Source organism: Crocodylus siamensis, chromosome 1, assembly GCF_052110815.1.
Source record: "Crocodylus siamensis isolate JL-2025a chromosome 1, ASM5211081v1, whole genome shotgun sequence".
NCBI classification, from domain to species: Eukaryota; Metazoa; Chordata; order Crocodylia; family Crocodylidae; genus Crocodylus; species Crocodylus siamensis.
This window is the reverse complement of record NC_143395.1, coordinates 232,473,824-232,501,809: the sequence shown is the minus strand read 5'-3', so window position 1 is coordinate 232,501,809 and position 27,986 is coordinate 232,473,824. Positions and strand designations below refer to the sequence as shown.

General features: G+C 42.0%; 1 protein-coding gene and 1 long non-coding RNA gene across 3 annotated transcripts in view; one reads left to right on the top strand and one right to left on the bottom strand.

Moving 5' to 3' along the window:
- Positions 1 to 27,986, bottom strand: part of CRYBG3 (crystallin beta-gamma domain containing 3) — a 143,208-nt gene that overhangs the window by 74,575 nt on the left and 40,647 nt on the right. For both annotated transcript variants that reach the window (XM_090058875.1, XM_090058876.1), the window contains exons 4-7: positions 7,399 to 12,457; positions 6,371 to 6,418; positions 5,900 to 6,015; positions 4,597 to 4,744 (exon numbers count right to left, since the gene is read on the bottom strand). In XM_090058875.1, the coding sequence (XP_089915001.1) occupies positions 4,597 to 4,744; positions 5,900 to 6,015; positions 6,371 to 6,418; positions 7,399 to 12,457 (5,371 nt within the window). The remainder of the gene's footprint in view (positions 1 to 4,596; positions 4,745 to 5,899; positions 6,016 to 6,370; positions 6,419 to 7,398; positions 12,458 to 27,986) is intronic.
- LOC149874258 (uncharacterized) lies at positions 148 to 26,382 on the top strand. Its single transcript, XR_016443715.1, has 3 exons — positions 148 to 514; positions 3,717 to 3,817; positions 18,996 to 26,382. It is a non-coding gene; the product is annotated as an uncharacterized LOC149874258 (long non-coding RNA).

The window sequence follows — 27,986 nt, the reverse complement described above, 5'->3', positions numbered from 1 at the left end:
AAAACATGTGTTTTAAACTATCGTCCACAAAAATGAGCTAGACAATGGACGGGTAGAAAAGGCTTGTTAAAGTTTAAACATTTCTAGCAATTCTGACGTAACTTACCAGTGACTTTCCTATCCAAAGGTTTTTTCTCAAAGCCCAAAAGCAGAGAGAGGTACTTAGCCATGTTAGTGGATTAGGTTTTCTGACCCCGCTTTGTTCCTATGTGTTCTTTGCTTGCTTACCTGTCCCAGCACCAACCCCACTCCTCCCTTCCACCTTCCTCCTCTGCCTGCCTTTTGTATCCAAATCACTCTCTCCATTTTATATACTTCTACTCCATTCAGAGCATCTGATGGAGAGAGCTCCAGCTCACAAAAGCTTATGCATCTCTGATTTACTTAGTTTATAATGTGCATCTCTATCCTACCTTCTGTCTTATATTCAAGATGCATTCATTCTCTTTCAATCCTAGGAACACAGAGCTGGAAGGGGGCTCCAAGGCTGGAGTCTGGTTCCCTGTGTTTGCAGGTAATTGTTAAGCCATAGATCTTTGTTTTATTATTAGTGTTGAATTTCTGTAAATTCATTGCTGTCTTCAGTATTAGCCTTTGGTAATTGTAGTTTATATTCTGTTTTATAACATTGCCACTTAGCATCAGGTTTTTTAGGTAACTGAATTAAGTTCCGCATTCTCATTTGCCATATACTCAGCTGACTTCCTTTGAACATTTTTTTTTATTTTTAAATCAGACTGAAGTTGTTTACAATCAGTGAATAGATGTTATACTTCTGTCTTACTGGTGAAAAAAATATAATCAGTCTTAAAATGACTTACAAGCCAGAAGAAATTGAGAAACAGCAATTTCAATAAAACACTTCCATATTTTAATACAATTGACAACATATTCATAATAAAGGGCTCTTATCACATGAACTTCTAGAATGCTGTGCTAAACAAAAGGCATGTCAACTCTTTGCGAATCACAAGATCTAGTAAACATTGCTTGTTCAGTGGACAATAATGAATGCATTATACTTAGCTTTATTGGCTTGATTCTTAATGGAAAACAAAGTGGCCTTTTGATTTCTGGATGCAGATATATTCAAATTTTGCAGGTGTTTCACTAACCTTTCTGAGTCCAAATTGAGACTTTGAAGCCCAAAAAATTTACTAAGGAAACTATTTCTCTTCCCAGATTATATATGGATTTAATAGTTATTTCTAACTAGAGACCTAGGATTAGAAAATTCTAGGAAGCAATATACAACAACAATAAGTTTGGTATGCAAGTAACAAATACAGCTGTGCAAAGCTTCGGGTGCCAATTCAATTCGGAGGAGATTCGGCCCGATTCGACGGCCGAATCTCCAAATCCGAATTGAATCTGATGACCAATTAAAAGGTCTGAATTGATTCAAAGCTCTCCAAATGGATTCGGAAATGATTCAGAGAGCTTTGGCAATTCAGGCAGTCCCCACTGGCTGTAGCAGGGAGTGGGACCTGGACTCCATGATAAGTAGGGGGCAGGGGAGGGGAAGCTGGAGGAGGGGACCATGGGGGAACCCCACCAGGCCCCATCCCTGCCTGTTCCCCTGGCCCTTGTGAGCCCCCCGACCCTTGCCTGTCCCCCATATGGCTACCCTGCCCACCCAAGCTCCCGGTTGTTTAAAAAAAAGCCCGGATTCACCCATTGCTGCCAGGCAAGTGGGGGGGTGATCCCTGCTGCCCCATGCCATGCAGAAGGCTCTGTTACAAGCCTCCTAACCCATAGCTGCTCTGCCTGCCCCAGCTCCCGGCCCTTTAAAAAAAACCCAAAAAACCCTGGCTTCGCTGGCTGCTGTAGCGGCCGTGGGGCTTCTGACAGAGCCACCCATGTGACATGGAGCAGCAGGGGGCAGTGGGGATCACCCTCCAGCCTGGCTGGAACCGATGAGTGTGGGCTTTTTTTTCCAAAGAGCCAGGACCTGGGACTGGGTGGGCAGCCATTGAGGGCGGGTAGGGGATGGGCCCTGAGTGATTCAGAGATTCAGCTGATTCAGCAGCAGCTGAATCTCTGAATCAGATTCGGCCGAACTGATTTGGGACAGCGATCTGAATCACCGAATCCAAAGTAAATACTGGCCACTTCGCACAGGCCTAGTAACGAATCACGTATAGATTAACTGAGACAATAAACAGGCATTCATTTCTACCAGCTGAAAAAACTCAGAAATTTCCACTGGTAGAAATCTTTCTAGGAGAGGTAGCTTCCAGATGTTCAGCTGCAGCCACCCCTGTCCTCTGCCCTTCTTGTCTTCTTTCCAGGGGGGTGGGGGATAAGAGGGAAAGACTACTCACACCCTTCCCCCAGACTGAGATCTGGGAATGGGCAAAGAATCTCCTCCTCCACTTCACTCCAAGTGTCTAGGAGCAGAGTGGACAGAGCACTGGGATAAAGCCCCAGACCATGCTCCAAGCCAGGCAGTGCCTAGTCAGGAGAAGAGACAGGGAATAGTGACAGCTGCTCCAGGAAGTTGAACAGCTGACACTACTCCCTTCCCCTCCTGAACCAGTTTGGGAAGGGAGGAAAGAAACGAGGTAAACCCCCCTGCCTGTTCCTTCAACTAAGGACCCCAGTCTGGCATCTTTGTGGGGTGCAGGAAGTGGCTGCTCCTCCACTCTGCAATTGGTATCAAGGAGTGGAGCAGAGGGAACAGTGGGGCAACCTCCTCCCCTGGCTTCTTACTTTGGGGACTTTGGTGTGAGAAGCAGGCAGGAAGAAGAGCTTATTTCTCTGCTGGGCTCCTGGGCACTAGGAACCAAGTGGACTGAGCCCTGCAACAAAACCCGTGCCTGCGTTACATACCTGGGACTCTGGTGTGTGGAATAGGTGGGTGCTTTGCCCCACTATCCTGGGGAGTACCATTCTAAGCATGGTCCCCAGTCCCACCAGCTTCTAAACTGCTACCCCTGCCATCCACTGGTCTGGGAGGAAAGGGAAGCAGCAAGGCAAAGACCCCAGCCTGATTCCCACTCTTGGGACTCTAGTGTGAGAAGCAGGCTTGAGCTTGTAGCACTGTTGCCTCTTCTTGGGTCCTGGTGCCTCAGAGCTGAGGGGATGGAGCAGCACCACAAAGCCCCCTGTGTCCTTCTCACACCAGAGTCCCCAGACTGTGAGAAACTGGCCAGGAGAACCTGGAGGTTACTCCTCTTCTCTCTTCCCTTCTCCCCTCAGTCTGTGGAAGGGGTTGGACCAGCTGCCCCTCCCCTCCCCCTGCACCAGACTGGGGTGAGTCTGGTCTTATGAAGGAGTCATCTTTCCCCCTACTGGTCCCTGGGAGGAGTTAAGCTGGGGGAAAAAAAAGTGTACAAATGTTCATTCTTCCAGGGGAAACTCTCCTGGGACCAGCTGCTCCTGGGTTTTTTAGTGCAAGAGAAAGAGTGTGAATATCTGTACACTTTTGTTTTCTTCCAGAACAGCGATTCTCCCAGTAGGAACTGAGCATCTGTACATGGCCTGGCATGAAACTTATTATTCACCAGAATAACTGGAATAAGCATACTATACAGACTTACTACTTCTGCATCTCATAGGCAAAAGAAACAGGAGTGAGGTGACAGTTCTTAGGGTGTAACATTGATTTGGGTACCAGAACTATTTATAAAGATTAGGAATAACAATTACTGCTTCACAATGGTCATACTGGCAGGTGAATTAACTCCAAATCAAGATATAACTCCTTTCTCTAGGGTGCTTCTTCTTTGGAAACATAGGCTGGAACAGAGCAGGACTTGCAGCAGGAAGATTCTAAAGAGAATCAAGCTTGGGAAGACAGCCTTAGCCAAAATTGGTAAGGATTTTTTTGAGAGTTACTAACTACATTTCTCTTCCTGTATTTGATTTTTATATATGAAACCTTGTTTACATCTACTCAAAAGTGACTGACTTGACTACATATCACACACCCTCATGCTTCCTACCCGTCTTATCTATTTTATTCTTATAAGGCAGCTGCATTTATATTCATTTGTGAGTTATAGAGTATTCCAGTAACTATGAAAAGAAGTTATATGGGAAGGTTGTAGGGCATAATTTTTTAGAAAATATCTGGTATGTATATTCAGGAGCTTCAAATACTAGGTTCCATAAGGCTGATTCCGTAAGCCAGTTACGGACTGTTCCAAGACTAAACAGGAGAACTTTTATAGCCAAGAATCAGAATTCATACTCATGCATTAAAATTAATCATGCATTAAACTGAATGTCTAATAAAGAACAAGATTCACTAAGGTAGGTTAAGGGCTGTTGCCAAGGAAGAGAGTATGGACTATGCTTATTACTTTCAAAAGGAAGATAAAAAGAAGAAAGGATTTAGAGGAAAGTAGAAAGTAAAGTGTATCTTGGATTGAGAAATAGAAGAGGAAAAAGCCTGGAGTCAGAAGGTTTCAAAAAAGTACAGAGAAGCTGTCGAAACTTTGGAGCAAATCTGAATAGTCTGACCATTCATCTGAAGAGAATAAGACAAGAAATATACAACAAATATATGGTGTACATTCTTTAAGAAAATGATGGAAACTATTGTTGTTACATTTACATTTTATATTCTGTACTTATCAGTAAAATCTATACCTTTGTTACGTGTCTGATAGAACCAAGTGCAAGGTTTCTAGGATGGTGTTTTATGCCAGAAAGATCCCAAATGCGATCCAACACCAGTTCTCCTTCCTCCAGCACACATTTCTGGCCTTGAAATCTTGGTTTCTCATATAAAATCCAGCTGTATTAACAAAGCCATTAACACAGTTGTAACTATTATACTTAAAAGAACCACAACTATAAAACACTCAGACTTAAAAAATTCCATGGACAGCTCTTTTCAAGAAGCCAAGTATCAGTCCCCTTATACACTGTCTCTAACTATTCATATTCCTCTTGTTAAAAATAGGAGTGTTGTACTTTAAAGCAGATATTTCTTCTCAAATGTATAGGTCTATCTAAAACTTATTTGTATGTTTTAGAAAGAAAAATAGGGCAAAAAAGATGGTTAAAAACCCTAAAACAACAAGCAGAAATATGACAGCCAAAAACAAATGAAAAGGATAAATGCTGTATTTTTCTGGTTACAGATAAAATGAATGACAAATTAACATGCGTCCTACTTATCGAGATAAAAGGTAATGGTAAAATATGCTCCAACACCCAACAGTTAACAACACTGAGAACTAATAAATGCAGGAAAGAATGCACGAACTAATCTTTCATTGTATGAATATTATCATGCAGCTTTATTAGTTGCAGGAAATAAGTGATAAGATGACTTTACTTTAAGAAGTCTGTTCCTCCTCCCATTAAACTCTATGCTCTATAAAACTATCAATGGGTTCCCAGCCTCAGCTTTTCATAGTATCTCATTGTAAATTATAACTTTTACAAATGAATTATAGAAAGATTAATACAGTCTACGTTATACATACTGGCATACCCCACTAATATGCTATTCTCCTTTTAAAGTCATATTTCAAACAACAGCTGAGTGCATGCGTCTTACAGCTTGTTTCTCAACAGCTCTTTGTTAATTACATTAAACTGTGAAAAAACCACTTCTAGCAGATGTACACTTCTAATACTGGATATGGTGACATACCAAATTAGCATGCTAGGTTTTACACGCTAGACAAATATCTGAACTTAGCCTTGGTTCCAAAAAAAGAGAAACTTTTCTCTCTTTAAACTAGTTCCCTGCATAGTAAATAGTTGTACTAAAAAAAAGTTTAACAGGGTTTTTTTTGCTTGTAAACTTTGCTGTAACTGTCAAATGAGTAGATGGTATCTTGCAAACTACATTTATATCACAAATAGCAGACAGAGGTACAAGGCAACACATTTCTCCTTTAAGAAGAAGCTATTTAAATAAGACATAAGAATTTCTTACCATCCTCTGATAATTCTAAGCAATGCTCCCACTGAGAGTGTCCAGGATGTGGCATCTAGTACATCTCGATAAATCTCTCGTTTACTTTTGTCCCCGTGAACATCATAAATAATCATCTGAAACAAAGTACAATGCATATAAGTGAGGAACACCTCGATGGATGCATCAAGTTTCTATTTTTTGCTTTAGAGTATGCAGTTTTGTATACACTATTCTAGCACATTTTCCTCTACTGAACTAATAAACTAATAGCGTCAGACACAGAAATGAAGCAGGTTTTCCAAAGACTAGGTTTTATTTTTTTTACATCTCTAAATCATATTTAGGATGCACAGGCATATACTGCATTAGACACAGCCAGGTGTGATATAACATCAGTGCCTTCAATAAAAGTTTTTACCACTCCGAAACATTTATTGTAATTCAGTCCATGTTCCATAATAGCTCATGCAGTGAAAATGTTATACTTGCCTTTCCTGATCTTGGATTGCATTTGAGGTTCTTCCTGTCAATCAGATTCTGAAATTAAAAAGAGGTGGAAAATAGCTATTAAAAATGACAATAGGAGTACAAAGTGCAGGCTCAGTATTTTAAACCAATTATTCCTTTAAAACACGCTACTGTAATTAGTAACGGCAACCAATACTTGCCTCATTATTATTCAAAGCTGGCTTCTTGCAGTAGGTCAAACAGTCCTCCAAAAAGAACTGCTAGCTGAAGAAAGTTTTCATGAAGTCAGCACCCAGACAGAACTACTTCCCCTCCCCCACAACTACGTCCTAGTTTTTTGGCCTTCTAGTTAAGGCCAGAAAACTGTATCTCTTAACTAGAAATAAAAACACTGATCACGCAAGGACATTTCTTCTTTGGGTTGTGACACTTCCTTCCAGACCCTCCATTGTTTCCAAATATTACAAAATACTTCAAACTTCCCACCTTATGTCTCCATAAATAAACTAAAACAGGATGGCTATTTCATTGAAACAACTAAATGGGAATGTACAGAAGTTTTTGTTATACAAGAATGGGAGGACCCATTAACCAACCAACTATATTTTCCAAGAACAAAAGTTCCAATAACCTTAAAAGGGGCAGGGGGCGGGGAAGGAAATCAGCAGTTTTTTCAGCTATGGACAATTCTGATCATCACCTCCATGAACTCTTTGAGCCTTGCCCCCCGATCTTCACATTTAAATGTAATTAAAAAGAAAAGCAAATATACAGCTACTACTAAAAACATTTTCTGTTTATTTGCTGTTTTAATTTTAGAAGCTTTGGGTTCCCTTCTATGGTTATGAGCTGAAACCTTAAAACAAAGTGTTTTATTTTTTTTTAACCTTCCAATTAGAAAACTTAATTGTTGGTACTCACAGGCATATGTTATGCCCTAAAATTTAAAAAAATGAAATTAGACCATTATGGTTTTAAAAAAGATGGTAATTACATCTCGGTTCATGATTTTGGTAATTACTATTATATAACAACAGGAGACATCTTACCTGTGGAAAAGCTCCCAGTTTTGGTGAATTGTTATGTTGCCGCCAATGATCCTTAGGCAGCAAAGTTTCCCGCAGGATACTTCCAAATTTGACTTCCTTATTAGATGGATAATTGCCGGCTGTCTTGAAATATTGGTAATAAACACTCCTAGTGTGAGGCTTATTATCAACATCAACCTGCTGTAGAAACTGTGTAGAACCCACTGGACTGGGGGGAGAAGGGTCTGGAAATGACTCTGACTGCTGCTCAGAGTCAAGCGGCTCTTTTGAAAGAGAAAATAATGGTTTGGAAATTGGAGATCTTTCTGTGTCATTTGAGGTGTTCGGATTCTCTATCTGTTGACTGAAAATGCATTCTTCTTTCTGAACATCCATTATGTTTTCTTCATCAGAAGATTCTTCCTCCTCTTCTTCCTCCTCCTCCTCACTGAACTGATCGCTATATTTTAAGCGCTCAGAAACTGACTGGAGGAGAGACAATACAGATGAGTGGCACGCACCGTCTTGTGAGGCACCAGTAGAATGTCCTCCAGGAGAAGCATCAGTGGATAGTAGGTCTTCTTGTGAGCTATCATCTTCATATATGGGAGACAAGGAGAAGGGGTAAACTCTATATCGCTTAGCCTCCACCGCCACAAATGTATCTGAAGTACAGTTATCAAATGCATTGTTTAATTTATTGTCTTTTTCATAGAGAGGCTCACTATTGTTCTTGGCTGTTTCACACATTAGCTGATGCTGAATATGATCCAAGGGTAGATCAGTAGGAGAGAGCAAGTGAGTTTGCTTTTCATCTGTGGAATCACACTGGTTTTTATCCTGAAGAGCACCTTCAGTCAATATAGTAAAGGAAGAACTGCTTTCCTGTTGTTCCTCTTGTGCAGTAAAGGCTAAGGAGTTTGTTGCTCCCTCACTGTCACTGTCATGATTCAGGATCTTTTGAAGTGCACACTCTCTCTGAATGTCTTGATCCATCCTTAGGGGCAATTTCAGACTGTCGTCTGCAAGGGCAAAGTCTGAGTTGATAAAAGTTCTCCCTTCGATGTCCTTAATTACAGATGATTCAGATGCAGCAAATTGTATATTTAATCTATTTTTATCTTGTGGGATCTCAATTACCTCTTCTATTTTTCCTGCTGTACTGTCAACTTTTGAATGCATGATGTTTATTTTTTCCTGTGCAAATACAGAAGCTGCCTCCTCTTCACCACAGGGTTCAGGCAGGCATTTTCCTACACTAGTTTCAGACAGAACTGAATGACCACTTTCATCTTTGGATCTCCTGCCCATCGTGCTGTCTCTGTGCTCCCCATCATGTAGTAAGGGAGATGAATTAAAATTCAAGTTTGGTATTGAGGCACATTTGAACATACTTGTATCACTGCATAAGCCCTTTGACTGTATGAGTAGCAATTTCTCTTCAGTCTTCACAGGATCTCTATTATATGCATGTGTAGTCTCCTTCGACATATCATTAATTGTCCAAATGCAAGTTTTGTTATATGTCTCTGTCATAAGATTACTGTCACAAAATGTATCAATGTTTTGAGCTTTATCAATTATTGCAAGGTCAGATTCAAGCCTTGGTAAATCACTGGAAGGCAGAAGTCCAATTTTTTGACATAAAACGACATGATTTGATACCATTTCTCTTTCTATAGCCTCATCATTCCTATTTTCTTTATTGCCTAGAGATGAAGGAACTGAATAGCAGCCTGCTTTTTCACTGTCCCTGGTTACATTTTGGGTCACTCCCTTGCCTGTTTGATTTAAACCCAAGGGACCATCAATTACTTCTTGTGCTTTCTCTGCTAAATATACAGCAGTATTTAGAGATTGTAAGATTTCAGTCTTAGGTTGAAGTACAGTACTTTTAGGAAGGCTCCCACTTTTAGCATTCTCACACTGATTTGACATCAGTTTTTGTTTGGCTGAGTGTATAGCTTCATCAATTATTTCTTTTGCTTTTAGTACTATTGAACTATGTAGGTTAATTTTATCAGTGAGGTTAAACGGTATCTTTTCATTTTGGGTACTTGCATCAACTGTTTCTTTGCCTTTCCCTGCAGATGAACTTTGTGTACAGCTCTCATTAAAATGTCTTAATGATTGCTTTGCTGACTGGCCTTCCTGGCCTTCCAATTGTATCTTTCCAGTTATCTGTTCTTTTAGAAAGCCTAGCTTTGTTAAACAATCCTGGTGAACACCAGCTGCTTGTTTTGATCTTATTTCTTCTATGGCAAAGTGCAAAATGGCGTGAACAATTTCCTCAGCTTTTTTAAACAAAATGGTAGCATCCTGAGATTCAGCATCTTTTAATAATCCTCCAGAACTCAGAGTGTTCGATTCTGTACATGAAATAGAGGGTTCATCATCCATTTTAGTAAGGTTCTTTGATACAGAAGGAGGAGGATTGTAAAGATCCCCATGCTTTACAGCAGTTTTGTTCACATCCTTTTCACATTCTGCATAGGAAACCACTTCCACAGATTCCAAAGGAGGGCTACTTGATGTTAGGGGCTTGGTTGACCAAGCATCTTTGAACCTCTGTGCACGAAGAACATTATCTGCCTCACCACAGTTCACACGTTGAGAAGAAATCTTGCCACTGATACCTTCAGACTTAATAATGGGGAAATGATTCTTGCCCAAAACTTCTGTTGTTTCAGACGTAGTGGGAGGAAGTGTGAAATTTTCCTTAGACTTCAGAACAGGAAAAGCAGGCTTGGAAATGCAAACATCTTCTGATTTAGGAACAGAAGGGTCAAGTTTACCTATAATGGCATCAGGTTCCAGGAAGGGAAATGTTGACTTAGCCTTAATATCTTCAGAGCAAAGCAAAATCTTGGTTGTGTTGACTGTTGCACTTTCAGAAGCATCAGAAATAACTGGAGGTGCATTTTTTAAAAAAGATGACACCAACTCAGGTGAATTACCTCCTGGCTTAGCAGCAGGAAAAGCACATGTGGAATCAGCAGCCCCTTCAGATAGAACAGATAATGTGGCAATTCCAACGTGTTCAGATTTAGAGACAGGAAAGGGTATTGTGCCCCGACTGGCATCAGTACAATTACCTATAGCAGCTACCATCTTAGATTTATTACTATTTTCACATGTAGCAGACATCCTCACACTGCTGTCTTCAAAGAGAGAAGAATGGCTGGTCAAGGTACTTTGTCCAGACTCCAGGGCAGGATACGAACCCTGAAAAAAGCTGATCTCTGCAGATTTAGGAGCATGAGGAAAAAACCTAGTGAAGTAGTCTTCTTGAGAGGCAGCAGGAGAGCTCTTGGTTGTACAAGAACGTAGAGTTTTAGGATCAGCAGAAACAAGATTATCTATTCTATTCTCTCTAGTTTCATGGGTCTGAGGAACACTCTTGGTCATGTTGTACTCTGCAGATGAAACTGCTATTTTACCAAGAGTGACTTCATCCATTTTAAGAGAAGGGATAGTACAATCAACCATTCTAGCAGGAGGTACATGGTGGGGGAGGCTCATCTCTGCATATCTAAGGGGCTTGTTCTTTTCATATTCAAGATCAGGGGAGGAAATGTTTGAGGTAAAATCTTGTAAAGTGATTATTTTAGTCATGGTTTCATCTTCATATGCATAGTTTGATGAACAATCATTAACTGAATGGCCATCTGCTTCAAGAACTGAAGGGGTAGATGCGTTGTTCTTGCCAAAGTTACCATCTTCAGATTCTAAGAAAGGTGTCATATCAGCTTTCACATTTTCACATTCAAGGACTGGTGGAGATTTCTGAGCAATATTTACCTCTGCAAATTCAGGCAGAACTTTAGTTGGTTCAAAAACCTGAGATTCAAAAGAAGGCTTGGAGGTGTTCTCTGTGTTTATATTCCTGGGGCTACCCTCAAAAGTCACTGAGAGATCATTTTGTGCTAGCACTGGAATCTTGGTATTACTGAACTCATCGATACTGTCCCCCCTGCCGAAGTCTGAATCTTGAGCACATTCATCAGATGGCCCTGAAGCAGACCGATTACCTCTGTTTGATTGTACATCATGCAAAGCCTCCAATAACTTTCCTGTAGACGTCTGTTGGTTTAAAGGTAAATCAAGACTAGCAGGAAAAAATTGCGAGGTTTTCTGCCCTCCTTCAACTTCCACAACGGTTTGTATGGCACACATCTTCTGACCGCTATCTTTATTTGCATTTTCTGTATGCTTAAACACTTGGTGTTGAAAGATAGTACTACTGGAATGAGACACCTGCTCATCCAATTTTGGCTTTGACTGATTATCAATCTGATTATGACAGGAACATTCACCTTCTTCTTTATCAATTGGTTTTTTCTTTGGTTTAGGTGAAAGCTCACAGACATTTTGCAATATCTCCTTAGATTCTTTATTAAATATTTGATCACAAGAATTTCTGCCTTTGAAGCTAAATATGGTTTCATTTTCCAATTGAAACTGAGTTTTTATTTCTTCTAATGTTATTTCTCCCTTTTCAACTAATTTGTTTGCAGAAGTCTTTTTATCAGAGTCTGCAGTCAGGGAATTAGTGTTGGCTGGGAGCTCACTGTTACTCCTGGATGACAGCACTTCAGCTAACAAATGAGTTTTATTAGCACTGGGTGCGTCAGAAACTGGTGCAGAATTTAAGGAAACTAACGGATCTAATTCTCCAATGTGATTCCTGCTGGGGTCCATTTCAGTGGGACAGGCAAGCTTGGTTGCAGTTATTCCATGTTCACTGCTGCTCAAGACATCCTTAACAGCACCAGTTTTCTTCTGTTCTATATTAACCACAAAAGGGTTTGTTCTACCATCATCTTTGCTGTCTTCAGCATGATCAGTTTGATTTTCTTTTAATACATGGCCTGAAGTTTCTGTTTTTATGGTGGATGGTGAGTTTTGAGGGATGGAAGTCTGGATTTCTCCATTTTCAATCACAGTGAAATTATTTTTGCTCTCAGTACTTTTCTCCCTTATTTGTTCTCCTTGGTTCTTTAGTAGCTGCCTAATCCGTGCAGAACCCCGATATGTTGCATACGTAACAGCAGGTGGATCCAGCTTACATTCAGTTTGCCTGTAACAAAAATGGTAATTATTGGTACACTAGTAGAATGCTGAAACAACCAAAATAATCAAAGTGCAGTTTGGTGAAAATAAAGCTTTTTCCCTCGCTGCCCATCCCCCTCACACTTACTAATTCACACAATACAAAATAACATATGATATTACTTTTTTATTGTAGAAAAACTTGTACACTGACATACATGCATCAAAGATTTCCTCTGTACTAAGCAGAATCACTGTATATGGGTACTCTGCAAACACATTCTGTTAGGAAGCAATACCATTAAAATGGTCCACAAAGGGTACTCAAAAATAAATAATCTTTATCCAAAAATGTTTTCTCTTACTAACATTAATTATAAAATCTAGTATCCCTAAAACTTTAAAAAGCAAGAGAAAACTAGTGTGTTTGCTTGGACCTGGTAGCTCATACAAAGCAATAATGAGAGCTATAAAACATATACAGGAATAAAGTTGTATGATCCTTTCTGGACTAAAAATAAAATAAAAAAAGGATGAGAGAGAAACAAGAAAAAAATAGTGAATAGAGACAGACAAGGATGAGAGAAGATAATTTCTAACTGGACTGCTTTGAATCTGTCGGGGTGGAATCAATAGGCTCAAGCACTAGTTAGTTTTAAATTTGATGGCAGAAGAAAAAAAATACTGCTCGTGTTTGACTCCTCTTTTATGCTATAACAAGAACAGCTTCAAAGTTTTCCCTTATCCTCCAACTTTCCAAAAAGACCATTTTCTTAAAATTCTAAATAACAATATGAACTGTGACTTCTCCATGCTTCAACTAGGGAAAGAGGATGTTGACTCAGACCATATTGTTTAACTCCATCTAAACAGAAAAAAAACTCCTCCCAGACTTTTAAATAGTCTGACTCAATGTTTACTCCCCTCTAAGCTGAGGCTGGGAAAGTTGAAACTCGCTGAGTGTTTCTACACATGCATTTATGCTGGCTTACATTTACTGCACAGTAAGCAGGAATAGGCCAGCACCCATAGGCCAATGGTAAGGGGGGCACATGCCACCCCCCTGCCTCCCACAGAGCCATCCCCCACCACAAACGCTGCCAGCAGCTTCTGCGGGTCCTCGCCAGCCCTGTCCCCGTGGCCTGTGGCTTCTGCGGGTGTCCCCCCTACCCCAACTCAGGAGACACCAGTCACCCATGCTGGCACCTACACCTGCAGGTGTTAAAGTACATTAACGTTGCGTGTGGAGTGACATGAGACTAAAGTTAGTCCTACGTCAGTCCACACATACAGCGTTATTGTGCAGTAAGGCATCTACATGTGCTTTACTCTGCAGTACCTAATAGGGTATAAATTTGATGCCTGCATGACACAGGTATCAAATTTACGCACAAGTCAGTGTAAGGCGCCATATTTACTGTGCAGTACGGACATGCACATATAGATGTGCGCCCATACTGTGCAGTAATTTCGCTTACTGCGCAGTAAATGTGCATGTATAGATAAGCATGCCGTGGCTGAAAATTATGATGTCCCTTCTACTGTAACTCTCCAGTGCTCCAAAAAGGTCTTCAGCAAAAATAAGAGTGTCAAGTTTTTGCATTCTAATGTAAAACCACCACCAACAGCCCTCCCCCCTCCACCCATCCCCCACAAGGCAGTCTCTAAAAGCATGGAAAAGCAATGTATTCAGAAACAACAGTATTTTTTTTCCTTCACTGTTACTGGAAGGACATTATAGCAACTGTTGATATTGACACACAAAATCCAAGTGAAAAGAGTCTATTTTAAGGACCACTCAAAATGGGACAGAAAAAGTAATTTCCTTTCTTTAAATATGGATTAATGATGAGGCACAACGAACACGGCTGTAAGCATACTTTAACATAAAACTGAAGAAGTACACGTATGTCAGTATGTCATTTTAAAAGTTTAATGTCAACACCGTCTGAAATTTTATATGGTACAAATCCTCAACTACACAAACATTTAGGCAAGTGGTTCAACTCAGACAAAGTTATTCCCATACCTAAGTGTTCATCAGATGAGACCCAATGTTGTGCTGAATTTTACATCATTTACATTACATATACATAAGTATTTTCCAGTTTATAGTATATAGGAATATATATTAAGGCTAACTAAACTAATACTGAAATATAAAACCAGAGCTATTCATACATATTCCTATGCACACCTTAGACTAAAATAAGTATTCTGACAACCATTTTGATCTAGCTACAAAGATTAAGATATCAGAGAAGGATTAAGACAGGGATGGACAATTATTTCGCCTGGAGGGTCACTTAATGAGTTTTGGTGAGCTGTCGAGGGCTGCAAAGGTAGCCCTGCCCGTTGACAGGTGCCCCAACCCCCATCCCTGGCCAACTGAAGTCCCTCCCCTTGCTCCGGAAGTACTACTTTTGGGAGGGAGGAGGCGAGTTGCCATCATAGAACCAGAAAAGAACAACAAATTATATACTAAAAAAACAAACATCTACTATAACATATTTTAATTTTATTTTTAAAAAATGCCATGATCTGTGTGCGATTGCATAGTGTATATATATAAACAATTGCATAATAGCTCAAAATAGAGTCCTATTCTTGTACACTGTATGCGTGGGAGGGTAAGGGGGTATATGTGGGGAAGGGATGATTGGGGAGTGGGTACATGTGTGTGGTGGCATAGGAGGTGGCGTGTAGAGGGTGTGGGTATGGTGGCTGGGGTGTGTAGGTGTGTGTGGGGAAGGGTGGCAGGTGTGGTGGGGTGGGTGTACATGTGGATGTGGGGGGTGTTTGTGTGTGTGGGTATGGTAGGGGCTGTAGGACGGTGTGTGTGTGGGTGTGTGGTAGGGGAGTGGGATGTATGAGTCCTCAGAGTCCCTGGAATGCAAGTCCCCAGAGCTGCATGTGGTGGCAGCCAACAGGCCCAGCACCATCCCGCCCCATAGTGCAGCTCCTGTCCTACCCAAGTCCCCTAAGCTGCCTGTGGTGGTATCTTATCGGGCCAGCCCCACACAGCCCCATAACATGCAGCTCTCACCCAAGTTCCTGGCTGCAGCTGGTGGCAGCATGAGGGGCAAGCCCCATCCAACCCCATAGCATGCAGCTCCCATACTTCTACCTGAGTACCCAGCTGCATAGGGTGGCAGCATGTGGAGCCAGCCCAGCCCCACAGCATGTAGTTCCCATGCTCCCACCCAAGTCCCTGGAGCTACATGTGCTGGCAAGGTGTAGGGCCAGCCCTGCCCGGTCTCATAGCATGCAGTCTGTGGTTGCATGTGGCCACAGGGAGTGCGACCAGCATGCCTGCCCGAGTCCCCAGCTACATGTGGCAGCTACGAGTGGGACCAGCCTGACCCAGTCCCATAGTGTGCATTTCCATACTCCCACACAAGTCTCTGGCCACATGTGATGGCAGCATGCAGGGCCAGTCCCACCCATCCCCACAGCATTCCCACCTGAGTTGCCAGCCACACATGGTGGCAGGGTGCAGGGCCAGCTCTACCAGGCCCCATAGTGTGCAGCTCCTATGCTCCTGCTCAAGTCCCTGGCCCCATGTGGTGGCAACACATGGGGCCAGCCCAGCCTAGCTCCATAGCACACAGGTCCTCATGCTCCAGGCCCCCTCTATCCCAATGGGAGTCCCTGGCCCTTAGCCTGGTGGGGCCCTTACGTGAATTTCTATTCTCGCAGGGATGGAGGACTGGGAAACTGCCATGGGGTAGCCAGGCAAAAGCCTCTGCCAGGCAGAAGTTTCTTGTTTCCATTGCGCACCCAACCTTGGGGCTGGGGATGGGTCAGGCCATGCTGGGATGGGGGTTGGTAGCTTAGCAGCCTTCTGCATGGAGGTGGCGGCTTTCAGAGAGGCAACTGAGAGCTCAGGCCCATGATAATTCTTTCGATTTACGGAGGAGACCTGCGGCCAGATGCAATCCGCTGGCAGGCCTGATCCAGCCTGCGGGCTATATTTTGCCTGCCTCTGGATAATGACCTTTCACTGAGGATTATGTTTGTTTTCTTCTGAATGTTAATCTTGAATAAAGCATAGAGCGGACTCAGTGCTCTCTACAAGCACTGTAATTCAAGTTAGTAGTAAAATAGGAAGTATATAAAAGCCTACAAAAATATAACATTTTTAAAGTTGGGTACCTACACTTAACTATCAAGTAAACAGTCTCATCTTCTGAGTAATTAAGCCCCTGTAACTCTAAACCACTTGCATACCTGCTTGTTGGTGCTTGGCACAGACCAGGACATTTATTTCAAATGTCTATTTTCAGGAATCTGTGTTTCTTCAAAGAAATATAGGTGGTTCTTAAACAACATGTGCATGGGAGGGAGAGGGGAGGAAAAACATACATTTTTGTAAGGGCTTGTATTGTATTCAGTGACTTCATGTGGAATACACTTTGGGAACACCTACACAAGATGTTTACTGAGGAGCTGACTAATTAGCTCCGCAGTAGGGTCTCAGCATCGACATGTGCAATGATATTAGGACGAAATAAACTAACTCTGCTGTAGGTTAGTATTTGTCAACAAAAGTACTATCCAGTGGCAGAGTTATTTACTTCGCAACAACGCACATGTAGATGGTGATGGGGCTGGCTGTGGCATAAGGGTGCTTTAGTGTGGGACTGCCTCCTGGCTGGCCCTGCACTGAAGCACCCTTGTCCCCAGCTGGCCACTTTGCAGCATGCTGAGATGGGTCAGAGCAGCCCCAGGCTGATAGGCTGACCCCCTGGACAGTACTATCCTACAGCCGAATTAATTTACTGCACCCTAATATGTGTGTGTAGACTGTAAGGCTTTACTGCAAAGCTAATTAGTCAATAACTTCACTGATTTTCATGAAGCCACTTACAACATTTTTACAACACCAAAACTGAAGAATCAAGCTCTCAATCAAATTTAACAAGCGCTCATATTTTAAGCTCCCCATGTCAAGAATAAGCAAATCTACAATTATGATAAACATAAGTTCCCTTTTACTTAAAAAAATAAGCTATTAAAAACTATTTGAAACTCAGCGGGCATGTCTACATGTGTGCTTTACCGTGCATTAGCCTATATTAATGCACCTTAAAGCACCACTTAAAAAAATGTGCTATTTTGTTAATGATCATTAAGCATCACTTAAAAATCATGCTCTTTAGTTAATATGCATTAAGACAGGCTAATGCACATTCTCTTAGTACCTCACAATGGAGGGCACCTATACCCAAGCATGGAGACTGCTTCAATTCACTGGAATTCCAGTGCACTGGAACAAGTCTGCTGCAGCATGGCAGTTACCACATTCCAGCAATCTCTGTCTCATGTAGCAGCATCCCTGCACTTAAAAATGGTGGCGTTGAACAGGCTTTAGTTCAAGCGCCCCATAGTCATTTTTAAGCACGAGGATGCTGATATGCAAGATGCACTGGCTCTTTAATTAACACAGCTCTTGGAGACACTCTAATTAAAGCGCTGCCTTTCCCCCACCCCAAAAACACCTGTAGAAGTGCCAAAGGTACTAGATTTAATGTGCATTAACTAAAGCACATTAATGCACATGTAGGTGCACCCAGTGTCTTCCACACATTTCACCTATACTTCTGAGATAATATTAGGAGCTGTTTACATGTTAATTATCAGAAGAGGAGGTGGAAGCGGTAACATGAGGTACTACACAATTTTTATAGTTTCCAAAATTAAAAAATTGAATTAGTTGCTATATATAACTTAACTCTTTTTAGTAGGCAATGATGAATGTTATACATTTTATAAGGTATAATTGTGTTGCATGCTGCAAGCACTGCCCATGCCTCTATCTGCAATAATCCACTACTGGGGTCACCTGAGCAGAAACAGCTAAATGTATTAAACAGAGAAAAACACAGTGGTGTTATGATCATACCAAATTAATACTCGCTTCCCACCTGCATCCATCCTGCCTGGACCCCCCCCCCAATACTACTAATCAGAGTGGTTCTGCCCCAATAATTAGCAAAGAGCTGCTCTACCATTGGAGGAAGAGTCTTATTTGGCTCACTAACACAAAAAGCTTAAAGCTCAGATCTGCTAGACCTGAGCCTCAGTAGGTAATTGCTCTGTCTATTTTACAACAATACTATCCTCATGTACTGTACTATTTTCAGTGCTTTCTCTTTGTGTGGGAAAGCTCACAAGCTGAACACATGTAATAGTGGAAGATGTGTTAAAAATGAAAACCTGCCTGTTTATGTTGGAGCTGCAATTCACTTGGCTTGCTCTAAATGTTTTCCAAGTCTCCAGATAGACATTTAGAATCAATCTTTCCTTCTTCAAACTCCTCATTATGCAAGTCTGCAAACTGCCACTGGGGACTGATTCCACAGACACTTAAAGTAACAATTTACCTGTCATCACCAAATTAATAGGTCTATTTAGTATTTTCCCTAAGAATTCCTTGGAAAATGACCTCTTCCTGGTCACATTTGGCATGCAGAGAAACACATTAATACGAAAAGAATCTTAGCATGAGTATCTGCACCATATTTTAAGTGTATGATTCTTCTTACTTTTCTTTTACTACAAAGTCTAGATCCTGTTCCACCAGAGTTTGACAGCAACAGGAAAAGAAATCTACAGGAATTATTTCAAGTGCAATAAAGCAAAATCAAGTAACAGCTTCTACTTTTTAAGAAGAAACAAAGCTAAAAAAAAAAAAAGTCCACAGTCTGGAAATATGGGGAAGAATATTTTCACACAACAGATTAGAAAGTGTTACAATGTAGCAACTGTTTTTAAGACAAGCTTGTTAAAGTGCTAGAGAGGGGAACTGATTATCTTAGCGCATTTTTACATGTGCTCCCGATGCAACGCTCGGCGGTTTTAATTAGTGAAGTGTGCTAATTAAAATTGCTTGGTGTCACATTGGGAGCACTTATGTCGGTCACACAGCACACTTCCATGTTGAGAAAATGGCAGCAGTGCGCTTTGGACTAAAACACACTGACCATATTTTATTTCAAAGCACATTGCCACCATTTTCTCAGCACAGAGGCATGCTGTGCCGCTGATACACGTGATGCATGAGGCTGCCAGAGCGCATCAGTTTATGTGCTCCAGGAGACTCAAATAATAGAGGCTGCTCCAACGCACTGGATTTCCAGCACATCAGAGCAGGGTCCTCACATGTGTATTAAGTGCCCTTAGAATCTTGTCCCAACAAACAGATGTGCACCTTAAGTGTGAGTGTCCCCGGTGCCATGACTCCAACCATGAGCATCTTATTTTCCCAAGACCCATACAGTTTCCACACCCCTCTTTCCATTATTCAAAAGTGCTCACTCTAATCTCTAGTTGGCTTTGTTTTGAGCTTCTCCTCCCTGCTTGCCTTTTACAGTAGTAGTATCCTTTAGTTACCATAGTCTGTTTAGCTTTTATATGACATGCTTAATGGATGATGTCTTTAGCACTCCCAACCCCTTTATAGGGAAGATTCCTTTATAAAATAATTTCCTTTAAAAAAACCCAAACTTTCAGGGCTTCACAAATGTCATAATAAAAACCTCATCAAAAAGGCCTGTGTACTTCTGGAAAAATCATTATGGACAAAATAGGTCATAGAAATTAATCAGTTAGAGGGGATGGTTTCATAATTTCTTAGCTTTCAAACCCAAATCACACAGGGATTTCAGCATTGAGTATCAGGGCATAGGCACTGATCACCTTGGTAGCCACCTTTCTCAAGACAGTGAACATTGATGAGGGGATCCATACAGGATCTGGTGCACAAACACCTCCCTTGTGATATTGCTTTGACATGCTTTTTTTTAATGATTATGAACTCCAGAATGGCACCAAGATCCAGGTCCACAATGCAGTCATCATCCCCACTGGCCTTTATGGATGTCAAAAGAGGGTGACCTACCATGTCATCTTAAAAGAGTCTGGAGAGATATCACCAACGAGGCCTTTGTAAAATCCTTTGCTTCAAATGGGAGGGTTGTCACACAAACACTAGGATCCTTGCTGAAGCCAATGTTACCAGCATTGAATCACTGCACCTCAAACACCAACTTTGCTGGACTGGACATTGTGTGTGGATGCCCAACTCAATTACGAAAACAAGTACCTTATTCCCAGATTAGTTGCAGCCTGCGATCTCACAGCAGAAGAGGAAATGTTACAAGGGCACACTGAAGGCATGTCTTGGGAAAACAGACGCTGACAAGAACTGGGAGCAGCTGGCTATTAATCAGCTCCAATGGCACTTTAATCTCAATCAAGTGGCAGCCCACTTTCAGGTAAAGCATCTTGCCTTCAAAGCAGAAAAGAGTGAGCAGAAGAAAGAAAAGAAGACAAATCGTAGCCCACGGCCTACTCTCCCCTGCAGAAGGACTTACAACTTCTGTGGATGGATCGTAGCTCAAGGATTGACTTCTTAAGTCACCTCAAAACACAACAAAGAACCATGGTAGAGATTATCCTCAGATTGGGGGGACTGTTATCACTACCACAAAAATACAGCCAAAACTGAGTCAGAGGGATATAATGTATACATGTATGTAGTTCATAAAGCTTTTGGAATCCTACATGATGAAAGGCAACACTGAGTTTGCAATTTGTATGTTTTAAGATTATGTTATCATTGAGTACGGCATGGTTTCTTCTTCAAAATGAGGGGTTAAAATAGTTAAATCCCTTTATACAGAGAATGTAGCCACAAATGTGTTAACAAAAAAACCCGATAGTTTAACTTTAAGACACATGAAATAAGGAGATCATTTTTCTTTTCATGTTAACACTAATGGAAGCTATACAGATGCATCAAAAGGAAATTATACCCTTTACTGTATATCTGTGCATGACTCAGGTACTGTGCTTCTTCTCCAGAGGAAAAGCAAGCCAATGACATACTCCAGCAGCACCATCTGTCTCTCCACAACGGAGCTGCACAGGCAACAGGCTTCTCTTGCTACTACTTGCTACTCCAGTGACAATGAAAATGTAGATGTAGAAACTAAAATGGGTTAGCACCATTACTGAGAGAAAAAGAGCCATGAAGCCTAAGGGGCTGAGAGTATGGTGGGAGGGTATAAGCTTTGCCCCAATATGACACCTTGGAAAAATTATCTACTAACATTCCCATTAAATATGCCAATTTTTAGCAATTGGTGTGCTAATTAACTATTGTGCCAATTTTTAAAAAGAAAAATACCCTAAATGTTAAATAATCTCTAGAGCCAATGCTTGAGTTTCTGCCAGTCAGCTTCCTGTTATGATTTTAGTTTAAGACAACACATGCATTTTCTAGTGCAGAGACTGTGTTACAGTTCTGGAAAAAGCTATACCTTTGAACCCTTGCTAAGTGTCTCAGTGAGCCATGCTTCCAAGAAACAATGTATTTCCCTCAGGATGGAAAGCTGCAATCTACTCACTGTTAAGACTACGTCCCCAGACCACAGCTTCCTTAGTCACCACCCATAAATCCTCAACAAATCCAGCTGTGTTCTGGCTCTGGCTATAGCCTTCCCTCTGAAAATCTGTGAACAGTGTTGAAGAACAACTTGTTCAAAGCAACATTGATTTATCCACTGAAACAGAACACAGAGAAAGAGGTAAACAAATGCAGTAGAGCTCAACCTCTCAGTCTTTTTCTGCCAGGTAGGCAGTGCCCAGCCCCTCTGTGGGCTGGATCCAGCAGTGGCCCTGATCCAACACCTGGGGCTAGCACCACCAGCCTGGCCAGGTGGAGGAAGTGAGGGACACCCAGATTCTAATCCAGCTGTAAGGAGAGAAGGGGGCATGGCTTGGCCCTGATTCAGCTGGGCAGAGGGATGGGAGCATAGCCCAGCCCCGGTTCAGTTGTGCAGGGGGAATGGGGCATGCCCTGGTCCTGAGTCAGCCGTGTAGGGAAAAGAGGGCATGGCCCATCCCCAACCCAGCTGTGTGGGAAGAATGGGCATGGCCCAGCCCTGATCTGACTGTGGGAGGAGAGAGGGTGTAGGCATTTGGTAGTGGGAAAAGGTGACAATTTTAATGGCTACTGCTCCCTGCTAACAAATTTTTCTGGACCTGTGGGGGGCCCCCATGGGCCAGATGAAATGGTTCCATGGATCACATTTGGCCTACGGTCTACAAGTTGAGCACCCCTTATCTAAACTTGGCATCCTTGGCCACCTTGGCCTCTCATTCTGACTCTCTCCCCCAAGACGACAGCAGACTTATTTTAATCCATTTTAAAATCCTCTCTTTGTCCTAGGATAGTGGTGGGGGCTGCAAAATCCTGTTGCCAGTGGAATATGGCAACACTGATTCCAGCAGCACCTATCCCTGCAGCTCCACTAGGGCCAAACCCTTTAGCCAGCATAAACCCTTGGGTCCTAGACCCCTCACCTATTGCAGCTCTGATCTCCATCAAGTACCAGCCCAACTCTCATCACTGGTGCCTCCTTTAACTCACCACCTGGAGCTCTCATGCCAAACACACTGGCTGTTCATGCCACTTGTGGCATGTTTGCTGTAGAATAGCCACCATTGATCTAGAGAGGGGGTCAGCAACCTTTTGCTGGTGCAGGCTGGATCAACCCAGAGAACCCAGCTGCTTGTACTGCACAAGAGAAGTACAGATGTGGTGGAACAGTGGGCTCTGCAGCAGAGGATAATGATATAGGGGCGGGGTGGAGGTAGGCAATACAGCAGCAGCTCTGTACCACTGATTCCCCTTGTGTCAGATCAGACTTTTGTGGGTTGGACTGGACTGGACTTCTTTGTAGCCTAGGGGTGGTGATTTTTTTTTTTGTGCTTTGAGTGCAAGAGGTCTTTGGTTCAAATCCCATCTAAGCCCTGTATTTTTCTTTTCTCTTCCCCAAACTGTGACACTGTTTTTTACTCATTTGCCTTTCCAAAGGGAAACTGCTGTCTTGGGAGATCCCATAATGATAGGTGAAGAAAAACAGACTTACCTTTTATTTGAACTCTGGACCTCTCACAGCCTAAACCAAGAACCACACTCCTAGACCAAAGAGCCAGAGAGAGAGAGAGAAAGAGAGAGAGAAAGAGAAGAAAGCAGAAGGGGTGTACAGAACAGGCTGTATTTGATTCAGATTTGGCCTGCATCAGGGACAATGATTTGAGCCGTTGATTCGGATCAAAGGTCCGATTCGATTTGGCCGAATCCGAATCTGCAGATTCGATGCTGATTCAGAGATTTGGCCATAGCCACTGCTTTAAATGTTTTTTCTACATACCTCAAGGTACCATGCATGGCTCATGAACACTGCGATACTAGGGCAGATGGAGCATCCACAGAAGTGTCAGGGCCCCCCCCCCCATGTGCTTGGGGGCAAACCCGGAAGTGGACCAGAAGTACTTGCAGTCCACTTCCGGGTTGGCCACCAAGCATGTGGGGGACCCCCACTGTGCCCCCTCAGCTTGGCAATTGGCTACAAGGGGATCCTGGGTGCCCCTCCCAACCCAGGAGGCACTGGTTGCTGAGCCAGGAAGTGGGGCAGGGGTCCCCTGCATGCTCCCCAGCAGATAAATATTTTCTAAATTTTTAGGGGCCCCATGGGCCAGGTAGAATGGTCTGGTGGGCTGGATCTAGCCCACAGGCTGTATTTTGCCCACCCCTGTTCTAAACCATGGGTGCTCTACTTCTGGCCCTCACAGAGCCACCTTCTGGCCCATGGGGTCCACACAAGTCAGGAAATTTGGCAGCTGGGAGGCAGTGGCAATTAATATGATCACCCTCTCCCTTGCTAAATTCCCAAACCCCACACCCTGTGTGCAGGGAAATCTGGGTAGCAAATTCTGCCTACATGCTACAGATTTGCAGCACAAAGCAAATTTTAACTTTCCACGCATGTGATTTGTGGTGCCACAAAAAGGTTTATGGCACCACAAACTGCACATGCCTGCACATCTGGATATGGTCCCATGCTTTAATTACTCATTCATTATCTTTTACAGCGCCATTTTGGCAGGGCAACTGCAATGACATCAAAACTGGTCCGTTAATTAAAGTTTACAGTGAAGAAACCAATAGTGTTTTGAGTTGGAGTAATTATTTTATACTTGTCAGAAGTTTCTGTAGTGTTACGTTATAGCAAGAAGTTACATGCTTAATAAGACTTTACACAACAGAAAAGCTGATCTGATTCATCTTAAATTGCTTTATAACAATTTAGGTTTCCACCGTGGCTAAGTTTCACCATTTTTACTTTTATTAGCTTACTTTGATATCTAATTAAAAGATAAATTTTTAAAATGGTTAAGCAAAACTAAGGGTTTCTACAAAAAGTCTGCAAGAGTGTAATATATTTGTTTTAAAAAACAAGAAAGAAACTCTTTAGTCATAACACTGCAACTTTCTCTTAAAGAAAATATAAAACAAAACTAGAAAGGTGTGCATATTATACATCACAAACCAGCATCTCATATAAGGTCGCCAAGCCTTTCTTTAAACCATAACAATTATCTATGCAAGTTAGAAACTCACGTTCTGTGGGTTGGTAGAAAAAAAAATTACATAAGAAGCAAGTTAACACAATACCTCTAATGTTTTTACTGTACTCAGCAACCAAGGGTGGAGTAGGGCAAAGGTACTTCATTTTCCATAACTAGGTCACAACAAAAATTAAGTAGGCAATTGTACTACAGCCTTAAACAAAAAACTTATTTTTATTAGAAAGCAACTTTAGTTTCCAATAAAAAATTCACGCTAGATATGGTCATCTCCAGAACCAATAATATAAGATGAAAGGGACTGACAATTAAACATCCACAGATGTTTCCACAATAATTAGTTTGGAAGACAAGTAAGGGGCAGTCATTTCAAAAGGGCTGTCCTGGGTGGTGGGGTGGATGAAATGGGCTTGCAGGCCCCACTTTGGGAACCTCTGATTTAGGGCTAGATTAAGCAGCAAGACTCACAGCAAGCTGAAAGTTTTCCTAAGCAAGTAGTACCACCCTGAACAGTCTAAGCTTTCATCAAAAAAGTTGCTAGTCCTTGTAGTTTTGGAGAAAACCCTCTCAATAGAAATCAAACAGACTAATGGAGGGGTCTTTCCTCAAATGCTCAGACAGCCTGCTGCAGCACATCAGGCACTATGGTTGAGAGCCTGCACAAGCTGCAGCGTGCAAAATGCCAGTTTTCATCATTTCTGTTCAGAACTGTGCGAATCTGCAAAAGGGATAGCAGAAAATCTTAGAAAAGTAGATACTGAGCCTGTTGGAGACTATGCTTCCACTCTAATCAGAGGTACAATTGCAGGGTATGTACACATACCTTAGATAGCTGCCTTGGGAACCAGTAATAATAAGGTAGCTGTGGCAGCCTGGGTTTCAGCATGGGTTAGTTGTCTGAGTAGATAGCCAGGTCCCAGGTGAACTTGTACAACCTGAAGTCTTTGCTGCTACGGTTTCCCTGTTATAGTTACTCTATCCCCGGTGTCCGGCATTTCCTCACAGCTTGGTATTGTCCACAAATTTAATCACAGAGCATTTCACCCCCTCATCCAATTCATTATGTCATAATGCACAGCCCTCCAGGATGAGGCTGTCCCATTAATTACAACACACACACACACACACACACACACACACACACACACACACACACACACACAGAGTTTAAGTTTATGATGTGTATTAAATAGATTATTATATGCTTCTCCAGCCCTGGGTTGAGTCTTTTTCTTTTTTTCCCCTGAATAGAAAGTGTCTGGCACATTTTGTGTGCTACCACAAAGTCAGTCTATAATGAAAGCTGGTCGACCACGTTATAATTAAATAAAAAAATACTTCAAAGAATGCACAACTGCTATTCTTCAAATTGCAGAGGGTGAGGTCTTGTGGTGCTGTAAGTGCAGGCATTTTTCATATTTGTAGTGTGCTCATCCCTCAGACTAGTGGGTGTCAAGTACGTTTTTTGAAGACTTGACCACCAAAATTTCAGTCTCAAACACAGAGGCTACGTCTCTGTGAGTGGGAACGTGTGCTTTGTGATGCCTCCAAGGCTTCTGAAGTGCTGCAAAACACACACAACACATGTGAATAGGTTAGCCACATTGCAGATTTGCAGTGCAGAGGCAAAATTAGATACTGGGAACTCCTAGTATCCAAAGGAAAAAAAATGGGACAAAAAAAGGTGGTGCAGTGCAAGTGGTTACAGTGTGTACCACCCAAAACCAGAGCCTGGCCGGCCAGAGCCATGCTCTAGCTTCCAACCAGACTCTGCCTCTCCAGATTGTCACTGCTACTGCCCTGGGAGGCCCCCACAACCCCAGATAAGGTTGTTGGGGCCAGCCTTGGTGCTGGACCCAGCTTCCCCTACCCAGCTTGGGGCAACTTGCCACACACCCAAGAGTATGTGCAGGGCCATTCTCTGAGGATAACTAACAGCGGCACAAATATGTGCTGCTGCTAGTTGTCCCCAGGGAAATGTACATGTGTGCTCATGGGGATGTGCCCAAAGATGCCATGTTTTCTTTCACACAGTATGCCCTGGAATGAAACATGCATTGTGTTTTTGAAAGGAAGAATGAAAGGAGAAAAAACTAAACAAAAGATCTTTAGTAAAATCTGTATTAACTAAGTAGCAGACAAGTTGGGAGCTAAATCTGCTCACTGTTCTGGTCTTTATGGATTATGTACAGACTTCACTTTCACTTTCTTTGGTAAAGGGCAGAAATTGCTCTTGCCATATTTCATTGCATATAATGCACACTCCAATTGGCAGCAGATGTTTGTTTTTGGTTTTTTTGGGTGGGAGTGAGAAGATGTGCATAGCATGCAAGAAAATAAGGTATTTGGTACAGATGTGAAATTCTCAGCCTTTGAAATGAATTGGATGACCATCTGTCAAAACTACTGACAAGTAGCAAGGAGCAGTATCCCCAGGCAGGGTTTTAACTGGGAAGACGTTTTTTAAGCAGGTGTTAAATGTTATTGAAAAGAATCCTGATTTCCCATGTGGCACTGAAACACTGCATTCAATAAGTAAATACAACTTGTTACAAAATAAGCTACTTTTACGTCCTTCATCCTGTTCTTAAATCCTGTGTGCTGTTTTCCTCCTTACTTTATTGACAAAAAGAAAGTTGTAAGATAACTACATCCCAGTCTATTCTAATAGGGTCAACCTTTAAGGTAACTGTGCAGAGAGATACTGGGAAAGTCTTATAAATTCTAGGGTTTAGATCACATACAGAGTCACTTTCACATGACAGTTTCACATGCTAGATTCAACTCTAGACTTGAGACTTAAATAACTGTCTTATGCATATATATATCCCTCCTTCTATTGTTTGTGCATGCACACAAACACATCCCATTACAAACTGCTTCATAGCAATCCATGAAAAAAATTTTAAGATATATTTTAGGAAGGAAGGAAGGACAGATGGACAGACGTCATCAACAACAGAACTGGTAAGATTATAACAAATTTAGGCTAATTATGAGGGGTGCACCGATAAAGATTTTTTTTGTCCAATACCAATGGCCAATTATTAACCAGCCATATTGGCCAATACCGATCCAATTGCTGATATGCAGCCCAGTAGCTTAGAGAGCAGTGT